General features: G+C 45.9%; 2 protein-coding genes across 2 annotated transcripts in view; one reads left to right on the forward strand and one right to left on the reverse strand.

Moving 5' to 3' along the window:
- Window positions 1–3420: 3420 nt before the first annotated feature.
- SDF2 (stromal cell derived factor 2) lies at window positions 3421–13416 on the reverse strand. Its single transcript, XM_040338518.1, has 3 exons — window positions 13191–13416; window positions 5551–5747; window positions 3421–4101 (listed from the first exon to the last, which is right to left on the reverse strand). Exons 1-3 carry the CDS (start codon window positions 13360–13362, stop codon window positions 3814–3816), a joined length of 657 nt encoding a protein of 218 aa, XP_040194452.1. The 5' UTR covers window positions 13363–13416; the 3' UTR covers window positions 3421–3813.
- A 448-nt stretch (window positions 13417–13864) lies between these two features.
- SUPT6H (SPT6 homolog, histone chaperone and transcription elongation factor) overlaps window positions 13865–19215 on the forward strand; it is a 68120-nt gene continuing 62769 nt past the window's right edge. Inside the window, exon 1 of the mRNA XM_040338516.1 lies at window positions 13865–14021. The gene's annotated coding sequence lies outside the window, so the exon portion shown is untranslated. The remainder of the gene's footprint in view (window positions 14022–19215) is intronic.

Below are 19215 nucleotides of genomic sequence, written 5' to 3' on the forward strand. Positions count from 1 at the left end.
GATTGCCACTTGACGTTAACCCCTTCCCAGCCAGTGTCATTAGTACAGTAACAGCGTACAATATTATATATGTTCACTGCATTAGTGTCACTATTGATGTCAGTGTACTTTCTAGCGAGGGTCTGTAAGCTCCAGATTGTCTGCCACACTATCACAGTCCCTCTATAAAGAGCTGATCACCGCCACTACCATGTAACGGCATAGCTCTGTAAATTTCCGTATTTACAGTGGATATAGAAAGTCTACACACCCCTGTTAAAATGTCAGGTTTCTGGGATTTAAAAAAAATGACAAAGATAAATAATTTCAAAACTTTTTTTCACCTTTACCAATTGCCGACCAGCCGCCGTCATTATACTGCGGCAGGTCGGCAAGATCCCCCGAACCGTCGTAGCTGTAAGTTGGTCCCTTTAAGTGGGATAGCAGGCGCGCGCGCCCCGCTGCATCGAGGGGGTGCCGATGCTTGTTTGACCACGAGCGATCGCGGGCACGAGAGGCAGAACAGGGACGTGTGTGTAAACACACAAATCCCTGTTCTGTTCTGTGAGATAGATCGTGAGTAGAGTTGAGCGGACACCTGGATGTTCGGGTTCGGGTCCGAACCCGAACTTTAAAAAAAAAGTTTGGGTTCGGGAACCCGAACTCCGAACCCCATTGTAGCCAATGGGACACGGACTTTCAGAAAAAAAAATGTGCGGAGGTCCCCGCAAATTCAATAACCAGACCCTTTAGGTCTGGTATGGATATTATGGGGAACCCCGCCGTCAATTAAAAAAAAAATGACGTGCGGTTCCCGGTAAATATCCATAACCAGACCCTTCAGGTCCCCACAACCCTTGCCCGGTGGTTGTGGGGGTCTGCGGGCGGGAGGTTTATCAGAATCTGGAAGACCCCTTTAACAAAGGGGACCCCCAGATTCTGACCCCCCCCCTGTGTGAAATGGTAATGGGGTACACTGTACCTCTACCATTTCACGAACAAAGTGAAAAGTATTGTAAAAAAAACACACTGACACCGTAGAATAAAGTCCTTTATTAAAAAAAAACTCCAGCGCTGAAAAATCCACTCGTTCCCGGCTTCCAGCGTTGTCCTCATCCTGCGACGGTGATCTCCCGCGATGAGAAGATTCTGCGGCGTCCATGTCATCTTCGATCCATCGCTCAGAAGATCCATCCGGAGCGCAGCATCCCCGACCTCCTCATCGCCGGACACAGCCCAGTGGAATGACGCACTGGGGCTGTGTGACATTACTTATATAGAGGAGGCAGGGGCACCCGTCACGTGACCCCGCCCCCTCTGACGTACCCTCGCAGGATGAGGACAACGCTGGAAGCCGGGAACGAGTGGATTTTTCAGCGCTGGAGTTTTTTTTTAATAAAAGGACTTTATTCTACGGTGTCAGTGTGTTTTTTTTTACAATACTTTTCACTTCCTTCGTGAAATGGTAGAGGTACAGTGTACCCCATTACCATTTCACACAGGGGGGGGGTCAGGATCTGGGGGTCCCCTTTGTTAAAGGGGTCTTCCAGATTCTGATAAATCTCCCGCCCGCAGACCCCCACAACCACCGGGCAAGGGTTGTGGGGATGAGACCCTTGTCCCCATCAACATGGGGACATCCTCCCCATGTTGAGGGCATGTGGCCTGGTGCGGTTCAGGAGAGGGGGGGGCTGCACTCTGTCCCCCCCTCTTTTCTGCGGCCGGCCAGGTCAACGTGCTCGGATAATGGGTCTGGTTATGGATATTTAGGGGGAACCGCACGTCATTTTTGTTTTAAATTGACGGCGGGGTTCCCCTGAATATCCATACCAGACCTGAAGGGTCTGGTTATGGATATTTACCGGGAACCGCACGTCATTTTTTCTTTAATTGACGGCGGGGTTCCCCTTAATATCCATACCAGACCTAAAGGGTCTGGTTATTGAATTTGCGGGGACCTCCGCACATTTTTTTTCCCCCCGAACTCCGATCCCGGACCCGAACTTTTTTCAATTATTCGGGTTCGGGAAAAACCCAAAGTCCGTACCGAACCCGAACTTTACAGTTCGGGTTCGCTCAACCCTAATCGTGAGGTCTGCATCAGAAATGAATTAGACCGGGCTGACAACATTGGGTTAATTTACTAAATTTGGAGAATGCAAAATATGGTGCAGCTCTGCATAGAAACTGTGATAGACTCACCCGGGACAGAGGCTTTTGGAGGGAACTGAATGCTGGCCTCTTATCTACCGACTATGGGCCCTGGCATTTGAGGGAGCTACAAGCATTTACGAAGATATTCTCTTATGTAATGCAAAAGGACACGATGGTCTCTGCCAGTGTGGGACTCATAGCAGATGTATGTGAAAGGAATGCCGATTAATGAGATCTGGAAAGCCCTGGGTCTCCTGTTGTCCACTAGTCTGGAGGGTCTTTCACCCCTTGTTAAATTGTGCTCATTAACACACCTTTGTCTTCTAGCAAACTATTGGGGGATGTGTCTCTACTTATGTGTATTTTAAGTTAGGAGACGGCAAGGCCAACCTGAAAGGACATATCTTAGAGTCACCTAGTCTGGGTAAATGATTAGTTAATTAGCTCATGTTAATTAGGTTTCTAGTTACAGTTAGTATTTTCATCCTGATGTATATATTTGTGTGAAATCTCAAATAAATCAGTTCATGTTTAGCAGCCAAAACGAGGAATGTCTAGTTCTTGGTTGTCAGCACTTTGGAATATCTGATATCTATTTTCAGACTAAAGAAAGCGGTATATGACAAAAGCATTCAAGCGGAGTGTGGGACGTTTCGTTACAGAAACCAACCAGATTCCAGGTTCATTTGTCAAAGCCCAATTGAACAAGCTAAAGTTAAAAGTCGATTGGCTATTAGTGCAAAATCTGGTGCAGCTGTGCATTTATTTTTAATAAATTAACCCCCATGTGTTTAGGAATTGAGATCTGTGTTGTCATGGGAAAGAGGAAGTTAGCATCTCACTATGGGCGATATTTACTAAAACTTAAACACACAGAATCTGGAGCAGCTGTGCATGGTAGCCAATCAGCTTCTTACTTCAGTTTGTTCAATTACGCTTTGACAATAAATCCTGGAAGCCAATTGGTTTCTATACAGAGCTGCAGCAGATTTTGCATGCTCCAGTTTTAGTAAATTACTTTCTATATTTCTAGCACTTCAAACGTTTTTTTTTTTCCTGGTATACAACATGAGGGGATGTGCATGAATTTCAGAATTGTACTGAAGATGTGTCTCTCCCCCCCCCCCCCCCCCTTTAATTTTGCCTTGGCTTTCACTTTAAATGCCAAAAGCATAGACAAGCCCTTACTTTGTACAGCACCACACAATAAAGTTTAGGTATATATATATTATTAATAGAAATTAATTAAAGAAAGGGGGGGGGGGGTGAAATAAAGAATACAATTGGTAGCCTTTGGCATTTCTATAAACTTGCCGTATTTTAAGGTGTCTGTCAATAAAAACATAATACATGAACTTGGTAGGGCATAAAACAAAAAGTTATCTAGCAATAACGAATGGAATCACAATTTGAACCATTTGTATTTAAATTCACTTGCTGCCAATTATATGAAGAATTTGTTCTGCTGAGGTGTGACCATACTAACAGAATGGCCCCATGCTGCCTTAACAATAAAATATATGATAACAAAACAAATAAGGTTGCACCAAACAGTGCCCCTGAATTCATTGCTAAAATCTCAGAGCTTTACTGATTTTCTGAAAAATCACTGTAGAGCTCAAAACACTGTGCGGTTAAGAAAGAAGACTGGAGGACTTTATAAAGTCTATGTTAGGGCTGTCATAACTCAGAGTGCATGTAGTCAGTCCTTGGAGGCTCACTCGGTTTCATGAAAATGCCTTCCATTACTTTCCAGTAGTTGTGCGGACTTGCATACGTCATGCCGTGCACTTCTCTCTGCCCATTTATGGGACGCCCATACTGTTCTCCTGTGACAGACAGCAATACGTTGGTTGACTCATGTTTGACCCGCACCTCTTCATCCCGCTGCCAGTATTCTCCATTGCAGAGTATAGTCCAGTCATCTAGGAAGTCTCCTTCTCCATCCTCTCCAAATGCACTGACTTCCTGCAAGGAATACACACATTTAGCAGAATAATGAATGTGAAGTACCCTCTAAGGCAGTGGTCCCCAACTCCTGTCCTCAGGACCCACCAAGAGGCCAGGTTCGCAAGATAACTGAAATACATCACAGGCGATATAATTTTCTCCTCAGTGATTGCAGTATTCTAGTCTGCATCTCCCCAAGGTGATACTTAAAGGGGTGGTTCCCCCTAAAAAAAAAATTCTAACAATACATTCGGAAGACTGGTTACACTGCGGTTAGGCTGGGTTTTTTTTTTTGTACATACCTCGATCTCGCCGTTTCATCCCTCCGCTTCCGGGTATGATTCTTGCTGGACCTAGTTGATTGACGTTCCTCCGACCGTCGCATACTGCGCGTCACGACTTTCCGACAGAAGCCGAACGTCATTGCGCAGGTGCCGTATAGAGTCGGCTCTATACGGCGCCTGCGCAGCGACGTTCGGCTTCTTTCGGAAAGTCGTGACGTCAAGTATGCGTCAGTCGGAGGACCGTCAATCAACTAGGAACGCCCAGCCCCACAAGAATCATACCCGGAAGCCGAGGGATGAAACGGCAAGATCGAGGTATGTACAAAAAAAAACAAAAAAAAAACACCCAGCCCAACCGCAGTGTAACCAGTCTTCCGAATGTGGCAATCATGTGGCACTTCCGGCCGGCTGCTCCTCGTCCCGGCTCTCTCCCCTCATCTTCTCACTGCCGCCGCTACTAGGGCAGCACTGTCTGCAGGCTGGGGATAGAGCGGCTGCGGTCCGTTCGGGATGTATTTACAATTTCACAGGCGCAACGGTGCGGCGAACATTACAGGCAGCTTTCGTTTGAATAGCTGTTTTCCCCGCCACGCTGTGTAAAGGACACTCTCCCTTGCTCGGGATTGGACAGATCCGTCCAAGGGGGAGTGTCTATACACGGCGCGGCGGGCAAAACAGCTATTCAAACTAAAGGTGCCTGTAATGTTCGCCGCACAGTGATTAACGCGGCAGCGGCGGATAGTATTCTATTTAGGTATCGGGGGTATTTGCGGGAGTACAAGTACTCCCGCAAATACTCGGTATCGGTCCCGATACCGATATTGGTATCGGGACAACCCTAGGCAAAACCCCACGACTTGGGGCCCGGGTACTGTGCACTTTGGCTCGGAGGCACCTTGGACAGATCCGGTTAGCCTGCCTTGGTCCCAAGGACGTGGAGGCAAAGCTAATTCGTGACCAACACCTAAGACACTGGCGAAAAAACTGAGGTACTTCCTCTATGGGAGGGGGTTATATAGGGAGGGGACTTCCTGTTTGAGATTGCCAGTGTCCATCACCTGAAGGTACTCCTTTTTTACCCCGTATAGTAATGAATATTCCGCTGTGTCCCGTGATGTACGATAAAGAAATACAAATAACATCAATAACAATGATCTCTATATTAAACACTAATGCGGATTACCTGGTTTCCCGATAATGGAGAGGTAAAGTGATGACTGTGGAGGTTACGCCCAGTATTGACATGTGTAAGACGGATAGATTGTCCGCATTTTATTAGTGTTCCTCTCTCACACACTGTGGAGGTTTTTCCACGGATTCTCCAGTAACTATTGCCATCATCTGCAGTAGTGACTCCAGTCACTGACTGCTGACCACTGCCTATGGGGAAATCATAAAATGATCAAAAACTGGTAAACCACCATGTTTTTTTTTTATTTTTTACAATAATTTCTAGAATGTTAACATTTTTAAAGCGGAACTATACTTACCTCAAATTCAATGATGCACTGTCCAGGCCAAGATGACAATCAGTCCATCAGATTGGGCATTGTTAAAATTGCGCAGCTTACTGTACAGGGGCTGACAGGCAGGCAAGTGGCTTTAATGTAGAAGAGACAAAGCATGTCTATTCTGTATTAAAAATCCTGCCTGCCACCCATTTTCCACTTTGGAAAGTAAAGTACCACTTTAACCACTTCCATACCGCGCACATTCTAGCACTCCTCTCCTACATGTAAAAATCGTATTTTTTTTGCGAGAAAATTACCAAGAACGGCCAAGCATATTTTTTTTTAACAGAGACCCTAGGTAACAAAAAATGGCGGTCATTGCAACTTTTTGTGTCACATGCCATTTGAGCAGAAAGTTTTCAAATAATTTTTTTTTTTTTTAAATAAAAATACCAGTAAAGTTAGCCCAATTTTTTTTTGTGACAGAGGTTATGTCGAGTAAATAGATATCTTAACATTGTGCACTATCGTAGAATGGCGAGAGTGCGAGGTACTTAAAAATCTCAATAGGCAAGACTTTAAAAAATAAGTTTAAAAAGGTTACATGGGAGCTCTTGGGCTAGAATTCTCTCTCTCTCGCCTTAGATCCCCAAAAAATTTAAAACAAACAATCTCAGGTTTTCCAGCCAAGTCCCCGGCATTGTTTACTTCTGCCGGCCTGTACGTGACGCCATCTGTCCTTCAGAAACCTCTATGGCCAACTCCCGCTGCCTTTAAGAACGATCAAGCTGTTGAACTGCCGCTATGATTTTTCTTACAATGAAGGGAAAAAAAAATTGCCGGCTGAAAAAAACAATATCCGAATGATGCCTGTAGCTGCAGGTTTCATTCAGATATCACCACTGAAAGCCCAGAACATCATATGACGGCCTGCGGTATGGAAGTTATTTAGGATAACAGTACAACTTCCTGAGGTCCATTTCAAAAGAACCTTTGCAGTGGAAGGATTTGTTTGCCTTTACTCAGATACAAAGGGGAAGGCAAGGCTGAGAACTCTAAAATTGTATCTTTTCTAGCAAGTAGGGTTGTCCGGATACCACTTTAACTACTAGCCGACCAGCCACCGTCATTATACGGCGGCAGGTCGGCTCTCCTGGGCGAGAGCCCGTAGCTATACGTCCGCTTTTCGAGCGGCCACTAGGGGCGCGTGCGCGCCCCCGACTCCCGTGCGTGTGCCCGACGGGCTCGATTGCCGCCGGGCACCAGCGATTGCTCGTTACAGAGCGGGGACCGGGAGCTGTGTGTGAACAGAGGATCAGTTTTTCCCCTAGTGAGGCCACCCCCCCCCCCACAGTAAGATAACACACAGGGACATACTTAACCCCTTCCCCGCCCCCTAGTGTTAACCCCTTCACTGCCAGTGGCATTTTTATAATAATCCAATGCATTTTTATAGCACTGATCGCTATAAAAATGCCAATGGTCCCAAAAATGTGTCAAAAGTGTCCGAAGTGTCCGCAATAATGTCGCAGTACCGAAAAAAAAATAAATAAAAAATAAATAAAAAAAAATAAAAAAAAAAAATCGCTGATCGCTGCCATTACTAGTAAAAAAAATATATTAATAAAAATGCCATAAAAATACCCCCTATTTTGTAAATGCTATAACTTTTGCGCAAACCAATCAATAAACGCTTATTGCGATTTTTTTTTACGAAAAATATGTAGAAGAATACGTATCGGCCTAAACTGAGGAAAAAAAATGTTTTTTTTTTATATATTTTTGGGGGATATTTATTACAGCAAAAAGTAAAAAATATTGCATTTTTTTCACATTTGTCACTCTATTTTTGTTTATAGCGCAAAAAATAAAAACCGCAGAGGTGATCAAATACCACCAAAAGAAAGCTCTATTTGTGGGAAAAAAAGGACGCCAATTTTGTTTGGGAGCCACATCGCACGACCGCGCAATTGTCAGTTAAAGCGGCGCAGTCCCGAATCGCAAAAAATGCTCTGGTCTTTGGGCAGCAATATGGTCCGGGGGTTAAGTGGTTAAGACCGAGTACAAGTACCGATACTTTTTTTCATGTACTCGCCGATACCGATTCTTTTTTTAAATGGTCAGTTGGAAGAATGTTCCTTACATTGGTGATGATCAGTGAAAAGACATTAAACATGTTCTGCCCCTCTGCCCACTCTCCCCCCTCCACATTGAGTTGTGAAGTTTTATTGATACGTGCCCAAGGTAACTGGTAGCTCTGTTCCTCTCATTGTCTGGTGTGTAAATGAAGAGTGGGATTGGTCTCTGGGTGCATTGTGCAGATGGCAGTGTGGAAATGGGTGGTACTCTAGTATTCAGTGTTCACACATTCTATTTTACTTACCCGAGGAGTACTGCTCTGCTCTCCATCTTACTCTCCATCCACACTTGAATCACACGAACCACATCCAAGGTATGCAAAGCAAATTCCTTGGGATGAGCCGGCTCAGGAAACAAGGACAGCAACACAATGTCCTTATGCAAATGGGAGGTCAGACACGACCTTGGGCAGAAATGACAGACAGGGACGAAGAACCACTTTATTTCTATTGAGTACTAAATAGGGACAACGAAAGGATAATGCCGCCAACTCCGAAACCCTGCGGGCCGAGGTAAATAGCCACCCACTCATCCCGTTATAACGCAGTACCTGGCTTTTAATGGCTAGGCCATTAAAATTAGTTACTGTAAAGCAGGATGGAACCTCAGCCCTCGGTACAACTGGTCCTCTTTGAGAGGTAGCTTAAAAATAAAAAGGGGACGTTTACGGCCACCAGAAGACTTTTTGCCCTTGGTGCTTTGCAGGCACCGCAGAAGAAGGTGTTGGCCCTGCAGTGGCACTAGGATGACTGCAGCATCTACCAGAGGAACCTGCAAGATTACCACAAGCCTCAGTTACTTCCTGTTGAACTGAACCTGCTGAAAGGGCCCAACGTTTGAGAAGAAAAACTACTAACCTGGTCAGCATTTACGCTAAAGTCAGACCCAGGTATACTATTTTCCTGTACAGGGCTAGAGGGGACCAATGATGTGCTGTACGATTCAACTACCTTCATCCTGGCAAAAAATACTACGTGACCCAACTGCATGCTTGAAAAGACAGAGGGGGTGGAATAGGGGAACTGACAGCAATCCTGACAGGCATACTCACTGAATGGGTGGCAGTGGCAAGTGGCCTCTGCCTAAGCTCAACACTAGGATTGCCCACAAATTGGGCTTATGTCAAGGGAGGAGCAGAGAGGCTGAAAGGCAAAGTCTATATAATATATTTTCTTCATATTTCATCAGACAAGTAAATACGGATATTTAGACATGAATGTATGGACCTGTATTAAATTTGTAATGCTCCCGAGAGTTCTTTAAAGCTTATCCAAACTTTTTTTTTAGTGGGTTGACTTGGAGAAAAAGGGGGGCAGGGGAGTGCCTTACCATCGTAGGTTACAGGGCTGTGTGTTTCTATTGATGTAAACAGTTTCAGACACAACACCTATTTTAGATGAATGTCCCTCCTCTATTTAACCACGTGCCTACAGGGCACTTTCACCCCCTTCCTGCCCAGGACAATTTTCAGCACTGTCACACCTTGACTGATAATTGCGGGGTCATGCAACACTGTACCCAAAATTACATTTTTTCCCACAGATAGTGAGTGAAAAACATATAGCGCAACACATGCGAACTGAATCGCCTCTGGGCGCTTAGTGTCCATTTCCTGAGTGAGGCTTTTTTGACCTCAGAAGAGATAGGTTTTGATCTTTCTTCTGAAGGCCGAGTGGTTCCATCTCCAATCGGATGTTAGTTGGTAGAGCGTTCCACAATCTAGGTCCTTGGAATGCAAATCTACGTTCTCCTTTGGATTTGTATCTGGCTTTGGGTATCTGGAGTACGTTTTGGTTTGTGGATCGCAGAACGCGATTGGGGTTGTGAGCTTTTTGTTTTTTGCATAGATATTGGGGGCCTTTCCTTGAATACACTTATGCGTTAGGCAGAGTGCCTTGAAAGCGATTCTGTCTTTTACTGGCAGCCAATGAAGGGATCTCAGAGAAGATGAGATTGATTCCCATGTTTTTTGCCAGTCACTAGTCGAGCCGCCCGTATTTTGAACGACTTGCAGACGAGTGATTTGGTACTTTGGGAGCCCAAGATAGAGGGCATTTGCATAGTCAAGTCTGGAGTTGATAATTGTACCCACCACGACTGCTATGTCTTCTTTTGGAATAAAGAGGGTGAGTCTGCGTAGTAGGCGCAGCAGATGGTGCGATCCGCTGACTACTGACCATATTTGCGCATCCATTGTCATGTAGGTGTCAAAAATGACTCAGAGGCTTTTGACTTTGGTGCTAGGGGGTGATGATTTTACCCAGAATGGGCGGGGGCGTCCATGTTGTTGCGGGATGGTTTTTTCGGTTGGCGTGAAACAGGAGAAGTTCTGTTTTTGAGCCGTTGAGTTTAAGATAATTCTTTGTCATCCAGTTTTCTATCATAGTGAGGCATTTCTCTAGTCCGAGATAACGATCCTTTTTGTTGCTGATCCGAAAATACAGTTGTGTGTCATCTGCATAAGAGTGGTAGAGTAACGTCTGGTTACTAATGATTTCAAAAAGTGGGCGGAGATAGATATTGAATAGAACAGGCGACAAAGGGGATCCCTGAGGGACACCGCATGACACTGCGTTTTTCAGAAGTGAAAGACCCCAGTTTCACTGTTTGTGATCGGTTTTCCAAGAAGGAGGAGAACCAGGATAAATCACCTTCCGAGAATCTGGCTACCTCAGTTAGCTGAATCAGTAATAAATCGTGGTCTACAGTATGAAAAGCAGCACTTAGGTCCAACAGCATCAGGACACAAGATTCTCCTTCGTCAGCTGCCTCGAGAGCGTCATCCCATATTTTGAGAAGTGCCGTTTCAGTTCCGTGACCCGGATGGAACCCCGATTGAAACGGATCGAGTAATTTATGGGTGTCTAAATGATGTTGTAGCTGTTGTACAACTTCTTTCTCCATTACCTTGGAGAAGACATTTAGGCCTGTTATGGGTAGAGCTTTCTTTTGGTGCTATTTAATCCCCTCTGGGTTTTTAATGTTTCTCCTTCACCAACGTGCCCTTATGGGCACTGATGAGATGGAACTAATATGCAGCAATGATTTTAATCACCGATGGGCACAGATTGGTGTTCACTGATGGGCACTGTTGGGGCTGCACTGGTGAGCAGTGCCCTGATTATCTGTATAGGTCTCCCCTGTAAGGACATATTAGTAATTCACAGTTTATGGAGTGTTCTCCCTGATTAGTTTTCTTTGTACGTTTTATCACCTTTTAAGTTAATATTAGCGCATCTATATTTTATATGCTCCCCTGTAAGGAGATGCCACCGATCAGCTCTCCTCACACGCTGTCAGTGCGAAGAGAGCCAATTACCAGTACATCCGTGTTTAAGCCTAGGTTCACACTGCTGCGAATTCAAAATTGCGGTAAAATGCACGATTTTGCCGCGATTTCGCGGCTGCGATTTCGGCCGCAATTTAATGTAAATCGCGGCCCGAAATCGCAAAAAGTAGTACAGGAACTACTTTTTGAAATCGCAGATGCGGCGTCGCACTGATTAGGACAGTGCCATTGCCGACAATTGCCGCCGATTTGAGATGCAATTTGACATGTCAAATCGCATCTCAAATCGTTCCAAATCGTACCCAGTGTGAACCAGGGCTAAATGTGATTGGACACAGCCGATCACATGAGTAAGGAGCCACGTCATTAGCTCTTTACTGAGATCAGGGTTGCACCCTGTCCAAGGGAAATGGACACAGCGAGCCCCCGATCACTGTGCTGCACACTACCAGGGGGACCGGGCAACGTCGGCCCAGAACAAAAGGGGAAGCCACCCGTCATTTGTCTATACGGTGAGCGGCCGTTAAAATAGATTCTCCACGTACACGTCTTGCTTGACACATGCCAAAAAAAGGGTACCCCTGGAAACGTTCTGCAAATGTTGGCTAGGAACTGGTAAGCTAAAATATAACAAAAGATTGCATTTGGGATTAAGGCTACTTTCACATTGCGGCCGCATTGTTTAAGTGGCGCTTTTCAGCTAGGGCAGGGCGCTTTTAACCCCCTTTGGGTTAATACCGCCCTTCGGAAGTGCTGCCCATTCATTTCAATGGGCAGGGGCGTTTTGGGAGCGTTGAATACACCACCTTAACTGCTTGCCGACCAGCCGCCGCAGTTATACGGCGGCAGGTCGGCTCTGCTGGGCGAGAGCACGTAGCTATACGTCACTTCTCCCAGCAGCCAATAGGGGCGCACTCGCCGCTGACGCACGTGCCCGCCGCAATCACCGCAGGGCACCCGCTCGTTACAGAGCGAGTACCAGGAGCCGTGTGTGTAAACACACAGCTCTCGGTCCTGTCAGGGGGGGGAAATGACAATACAATGTATGAACAGTGATTAGTCTTTTCCCCATGTCAGTCCCACCCCCCCCCCTTCAGTTAGAACACACCCAGGGAACATGATTAACCCCTTCCTCGCCCCCTAGTGTTAACCCCTTCACTGCCAGTGGCAATTTTATAGTAAAAAATGCATTTTTATAACACTGATCGCTATAAAAATGCCAATGGTCTAAAAAACGTGCCAAAAGTGTCTGCCATAATGTCGCAGTACCGAAAATCGCCACCATTACTAGTAAAAAAAAAAAAAAATATTAAGAAAGATGCCATAATACTATCCCCTATTTTGTAAACGCTATAACTTTTGCGCAAACCAAACGCTTATTTCAATTTTTTTTACGAAAAATATGTAGAAGAATACGTATCGGCCTAAACTGAGGAAAAATATATATTTTTTATATATTTTTAGGGGATATTTATTATAGCAAAAAATATTCATTTTTTTCAAAATTGTCGCTTTATTTTTATTTAAAGCGCAAAAACTAAAAACCGCAGAGGTGATCAAATACCACCAAAACAAAGCTCTATTTGTGGGGGAAAAAAGGACGCCAATTTTATTTGGGAGCCAAGTCGCACGACCGCGCAATTGTCAGTTTAAGCGACGCAGTGCCGAATCGCAAAAAGTGGCCTGGTCTTTGACCAGCAATATGGTCCGGGTGTTAAATGGTTAAAGATGCTGCTTGCGGAACTTAACGTCCCACAAACGCACCGTGCCAGCGTGAAAGCACTCGGGCTTTTACATTCGGTGGCATCGGAGGCAGTTTTCAGGCGCTATTTCTAGCACTAAATCGCCTGAAAACGGCCTCAGTGATAGTGCTGCTGCCTTTGAGGGACACTAATGAATGACATTTGTTTACTGCTGACGGAATGACGTCACCCCTCTCCTTACCTGAGCCGTATCTGACGTCATGGGAGTGTAGACGGACGTTGTGTTTGGTGTTAAGCAGCTTCACCGCCGAGCCGCATGTTACCACAGAGATCTCAGAAGCGAAGCTCTGTGGAAGCAACAACGGGGTGATGAAGAGCAGGAGAGAGCCTGCTCCTTCCTGCATCTTCATCATCGCTCTCGCCGGCCGGTGTAGCACACAAACGTAAGCAGGATGACCCGGAAGTGCAACTCCCGCCCCATCGCCGCTTGGGAAACCGCGAGGTCCTTGCCGCCATTTTGGTTACTGGCAAAAACCAGCAAGCGCTACCGCAGTGTTATTCGGTGTTTATGTTTTCAAATAAACTGCGACTTATTTTTATCGTACCAAGAACGTTTCTGTCATTGTAAATGGCGCGTTGAGAAGTATTACAATAACAGCGAGCCGTGTGGTGCATTTTAACCACTGATGCGACAAGACTCGGTCCCCTGTAATTCCACAACCTATGGAAAGCATCAGGGACTTGGTGTCTCCGTTTTTCTTTACATGGCAGGATTTGTTTACTACAAAATGTCCTCAATTACGCAATCTAATCTCGCCATGTAGAACGCATGCGCTAGAGCAGACCACCAGGTCGCACTTCTAGGTTCGCCACGCCTTCGCGCATGCGTGTTGGGAACTCAGGCCAAGTGGCCTGGAGGAGGGCGCCTGCGCACTGTGGGGGGAAGTGACGTAACGTGGGGCGCCTCAGTCTTCTCCCCTTCGCTGGTCTTAGTACCTGGAAGAGGGGCCCACGGATTTCATCGTGTCATACGGAAAGATCAAGACGGGGAAGGAGACGCTCGGCTGTTGAGGTGAGGCACTCTTATCCGGTAACGGAGACCGCTGTTTTAGGCCTGACTTCCTCTCCGGGAGTCGGGGCGATGGTGCGGATCTGTGATGGTGAGGCCTGGACACGGAGCAGTGCGGCTGGCCCAGCTCTAGGCTCTGATTACCAGCATAAACATCCCGGGGGCCTCACCCGATCCCTTCCTCTGATCAGGAGAGGCCTGAAGGGGGAAAAATGTATCTGCCAATTGGTAAACACATTACAGTGAGGGAGGCCATCAGTCTTCCACCAGTTCCCGAGAGCACAGCTCACAACATGCTTCCCTTAGAGGAGACCTATAGGCAAAAATATATTTTGTTTGTGTTCCATTTTGTTGATTTCCCTTCACTTCCTGTCCCATAGCCAACCAGGAAGTGAGAGGAAATCTCTGAAAATTAAAGTGGTTGTAAAAATACCCAAAAAACATGCAAGACAAAGGTATAATGAGCTATGAATTACTTACGGCAGATCGAAGCCCTTGCTGCGGTCCTCGTACACCGCGAACGCCGCTCCCGGGGGTTACTTCCTGGTATCGCGGGCTCTGGCACTGTGATTGGCCGGAGCCACGATGACGCTGGTAACGGCATACTAGCTGAAGCAATGGCACGGACGTGCTGATGACGTCTGCACATGCTGATACAGGGGTGATCTCCTGAACCATGTTTAGGAGATATCCGGGGGAGCTACAGGTAAATACAAAACAAATTCTAGGCTTACCTGTAGCCCACATTCCCCAGGAGGCCATTCAGAGCTCGGTGCAGCTCATCTATGCGCAGTGGGAGTCACAGCTGGCTTCCCACATTTAACATGGTCGTGCTGGGGAACCATAGATCGGGAACCATAGATCGGAGAAGAACTGGCCGAGGTGAGGATAGCGCTGGCCCCCTGGACAGGTAAGTCTCTTTTTGTTAAAGTGGTTCTAAGCTGTCGATGTTCAAAAAAAACCACAATGGCATAATGTGGTAGTATGCATCGCATACTACCACATTATGAAATGCTCCCCTTGGAACAAAGTACTCCAGCGCTAGAAAGTCACAGCTGAGATGGCCGACATGTTCCCCCTGTCTGTCTTCCAGGTTCCCAGGCTCCGGCTATGTGATTGGCCGGAGCTGCCATGACATCGCTTCCGCACATGCTTGCGATGTCATGGTCTTTGTTCCTCTTCTCACTGGAGGTATATAATGTTCGGGGGATCTAAGTAGTTTTCTAGCAAAAAAAAAAAGATTTTAACTTTTAAAGCTGGCAGGGTCCATCTCCACTGTGGGCATCTGATGCCCTCTTCTATCTATTTCCTGGAATTGGCGTCTGGCTACCCAGAAGCTGGGGAGAAGATCGTGGTGAGGGGCCTCATGGGAATTGGACTGTTGGAGCAGAGGTAAGCATTTGTTACTTTAGTTTCACCTTAGTAAACTCCTGGCTGCTATAGAAGCTTGGAGTTTTACTGTTCTGGTCCTGACTAAGGATGAGCTCCAGCGTGTTCGCATTGTAAACGTGCAGAGCCCGCCAGGAATTCTGCACGGCGCTGCGCTAATCACAGCCAGGGAGACATTGTCGGGAAATGTCTCCCTGGTTGTGATTAGCACAGCGCCGTGCAGACTTCCTGGCGGGCTCTGCTCGTGTACCCTGCGAACACGCTGGAGCTCATCCTTAGTCCTGACTGCTCTCCATAGTGGGTACCAAGGGACATCTGTTGATCCTCCCAGAAAAAATGGACCTGGAAGCACTCGGCTCAATGCACATCTAAGTTCAGAGCTGGAAAACAACGGCTAAAGCCAAAACTAAATTTTTTTTCCTGTGCAGTGCGATTTGTGTCCATACAAAATGAATAGGTGCTAATCTCTCTGCAAAGAACTGCATGCGATTTGAACAGGAATGCGGTGCGATTTCTGTTCGAATCCTGTGTGAACCCAGGCTTGTCATAGAGATTTCAGCCTGAATTCAAGAAGCAGTGCAGGAAACCACATGAGATTCGGGCAGGGATTGCACCGAATTCCTGTTCAAATTGCAATAGATTCTTTGCAGAGCAATTTGCACCCATTCATGTTTAGGGGTGTAACGGATCGTCACCGATCCGTGATCCGAACGGGCCACCCCGTTCGGATCGGCACACCCCGCGATCCGCGGAGCGCTCCGGAGCCTAGGAAAGTCCCCGGCTTCGGCCTAGCTCCGGAGCGATGGCCAGTCTGCTTGCCAGAGCCCAGCGTGACACGCCTCCCCGGGGAGGCGTGTCACGCTGTGCACTGGGCTCTAGCAAGCTGAATGGGAATGTTAGCAGTGAAGCACTGGTGTGAGAGGAGGGGGGGGGGGGAAAGGGGGAAAAAAGAGCACAATAGCAATTCACAGGGGTGGATTAAAGAGGAAGCAGGTGAGGCTGTTTGGGACTTAAAGTACAATCTTGATGTTTTTACAGCAAAAAAAAAAAAAAAATATATATATATATATATATATATATATATATATATATATATATATATATATATATTTTGCTGTAAAAACATCAAGATTGTACTTTAAGTCCCAAATAGCCTCACCTGCTTCCTCTTTAATCCACCCCTGTGAATTGCTATTGTGCTCTTTTTTCGGATCAGCAAAAAAAAAAAAAAGGTTCCTTTTTTTTAATTGGTCCAAAAAAATAAATATATATATATATATAATTTTTTTTTTTTTTTGGACCAATGAAAAAACGGACCCTTTTTTTTTTTTTTTTGCTGATCCGAAAATGATCCGATCCGTGACTCCTGATCCGAGGATCGATCCGATCCGTGAGTTTTTTGATCCGTTGCACCCCTATTCATGTTGTATGGACGTAAATTGCACCGCAAAGTATTGGTTTTGGTATGGGGAGCATTTTCATGAGTACTCCTGAAAATACTTGATATTGGCGCTTCCCTATTTACTTTAATGGTGTGTGTGTATGTATATGTGTGTGTGTGTATTTGTATGTATGTGTGTGTATATATATATATATATATATATATATATATATATATATATATATATAATCTCTATGTCTATTTTGTTCACAGTAAAGGAACATTTTTAAAGGGGTTGTAAAGGTTTGTTTTTTATTTTTTAAACAGGTTCCTTTAAGCTAGTGCATTGTTGGTTCACTTAGCTTTTCCTTCAATTTCCCTTCTAAATGTTTTTTGTTTTTGTTTTCTTTGTCTGAATTTCTCACTTCCTGTTCCTCAGTAAGGTGTTCAGTAAGCTGTTCTAAATGACTTTCCACCGCTCGGTTGATGGTGGAAAACTTACTGAGGAGAAACAGGAAGTGAGAAATTCAAACAAAGAAAAAAAACATTTGGAAGGGAAATCGAAGGAAAACGTAAGTGAACCAACAATGCACTAGCTTAAAGGAACCTATTTAGAAAATAAAAGACGAACCTTTACAACCCCTTTAATGCTGGTCAGACACATCCAGGAGCAAAGAAAAATATGCTCATCAAGTAATGTTTGGGACTTGTCAGCAATAATTTCTGTGCAAACATTTTTTCTTTTATTGGTTTGTGAGTAAGCAGTCAGACTGGTTATTAAAGGAAGTTATATTGGCAAGCTTATGATTAGACAGCTGGAATCAAAGTGAACTGTACATTATAAGAGTAATACACAGGCTGTCCACTCAAAATATACACTATTGCAGTGGTAGGCAATCTTTCTGAGCACAGTGTGCCGAAAAATGTTTTCAAAGAAATTGAGTGTCCCGATTTTATAACAAAAAAATATCAACTTCACACTCTCAATCACAAAAATATTTTTTTATAAAGTAAATGCTTTAAACTACTTTAGTAGTGAGAAATGAACATCCTGCACTCTCACGCCTTAGATTAGCCTCAATTCACCTGCTCATCTGTCCCACCACTTTAACCCCCTGCTCATCTACCCTTCCAATGTTCCCCCTTTCTCCACCACTGTAACCCCCTGCACATCTGCTCCACCGCCATACCCCAATGCTCATCTGTCCCACCACTGTAACCCCCTGCACATCTGCTCCACCGCCATACCCCAATGCTCATCTGTCCCACCACTGTAACCCCCTGCTCATCTACCCTACCAATGTTCCCCCTTTCTCCACCACTGTACCTCCCTGCACATCTGCTCCACCGCCATACCCCAATGCTCTTCTGTCTCACCGCTGAACTCTCTTCTCATCTGCCCCACCATTGTAACCCCCTTTCTCATCTGCCACACCACTGTACCTCCTGCACATCTGGCCTACCTCTGTTCCCCCTGCTTTTCTGCCCCACCACTGTAACCCCCTGTTAATGTGTTCCACCAATGTACCTCCTTTCTCCTCTGCACATCTGCCCCACTTCTGTGCTCCTTTGCCCCACCGCGGTAACCCCCTACTCATCTGTCCCACCAATGTACCTCCTTTCTCCTCTTCCCCGCCACTGTACCCCCTGCTCTTCTGCCCAACCATTGTAATCCCCTGCTCATCTGTCCCACCAATTCACTTCCTTTCACATCTGCCCCACTGCTGTGCCCCCTTGCTCTAATGTCCCACCGCTGAACCCCCTTCTCATCTGCCCCAACAGTGAACCCCCCCCTATTAATCTTTTCCCACCACTGTAACCCCCCTGATTTTCTGTCCCACCACTGTAACTCCCCTGCTCATCTGCCCCATCAATGTACACATTTTCTCATCTGCCCCGCCACTGTACCTCCCTGCACATCTGCTCCCCTGCCGTATCCCCATGCTTATCTGTATCACCATTGAATCACCTTATCTGTCCTAACACTAAACTCATCTGCCGCACCACTGTAACCCGCTTTCTCATCTTCCCCACCAATGTACCTCCTGCACATCTGTCTCACCTCTGTTCCCCCCTGCTCATCTGTCCCACCAATACACCTCCTTTCACATCTGCCCCACTTGTCTACCCCCCTGCCTTTCTGTTCCACCACTAAACCCCCCTGCTCATCTGTCCCATTGCTGAACCCCCTTCTCATCGCTTCCACCACTGTACCTCCCTGCTCTTCTGTCCCACCTCTAAACCCCTCCTCATCTGTTCCACCACTGTACCCTCTTCTCTTCTATGATATGTAGAGTGGTGAAAAGAAGCAGAGATGAGACGCATCTACCTGTCCTGGCACATTCATCCTGCTGATCCACCTCTCACATCCAGCCCACGTGCTTGTATGTGATGTCGCATACAAACATCTGGAATAGATGCGCAATG

This window comes from Rana temporaria, chromosome 2 (assembly GCF_905171775.1).
Source record: "Rana temporaria chromosome 2, aRanTem1.1, whole genome shotgun sequence".
Classification (NCBI taxonomy): Eukaryota; Metazoa; Chordata; class Amphibia; order Anura; family Ranidae; genus Rana; species Rana temporaria.

Excerpts from the sequence above, each read along its gene's own strand:
- SDF2 (XM_040338518.1), bottom strand. The coding sequence starts at position 13,362 with ATGATGAAGATGCAGGAAGGAGCAGGCTCTCTCCTGCTCTTCATCACC. Across the intron at positions 5,748-13,190 it reads TGACGTCAGATACGGCTCAG|GCAGTGGTCAGCAGTCAGTG; the intron begins GTAAGGAGAGGG and ends ATTTCCCCATAG. Across the intron at positions 4,102-5,550 it reads CTCCATTATCGGGAAACCAG|GAAGTCAGTGCATTTGGAGA; the intron begins GTAATCCGCATT and ends TATTCCTTGCAG.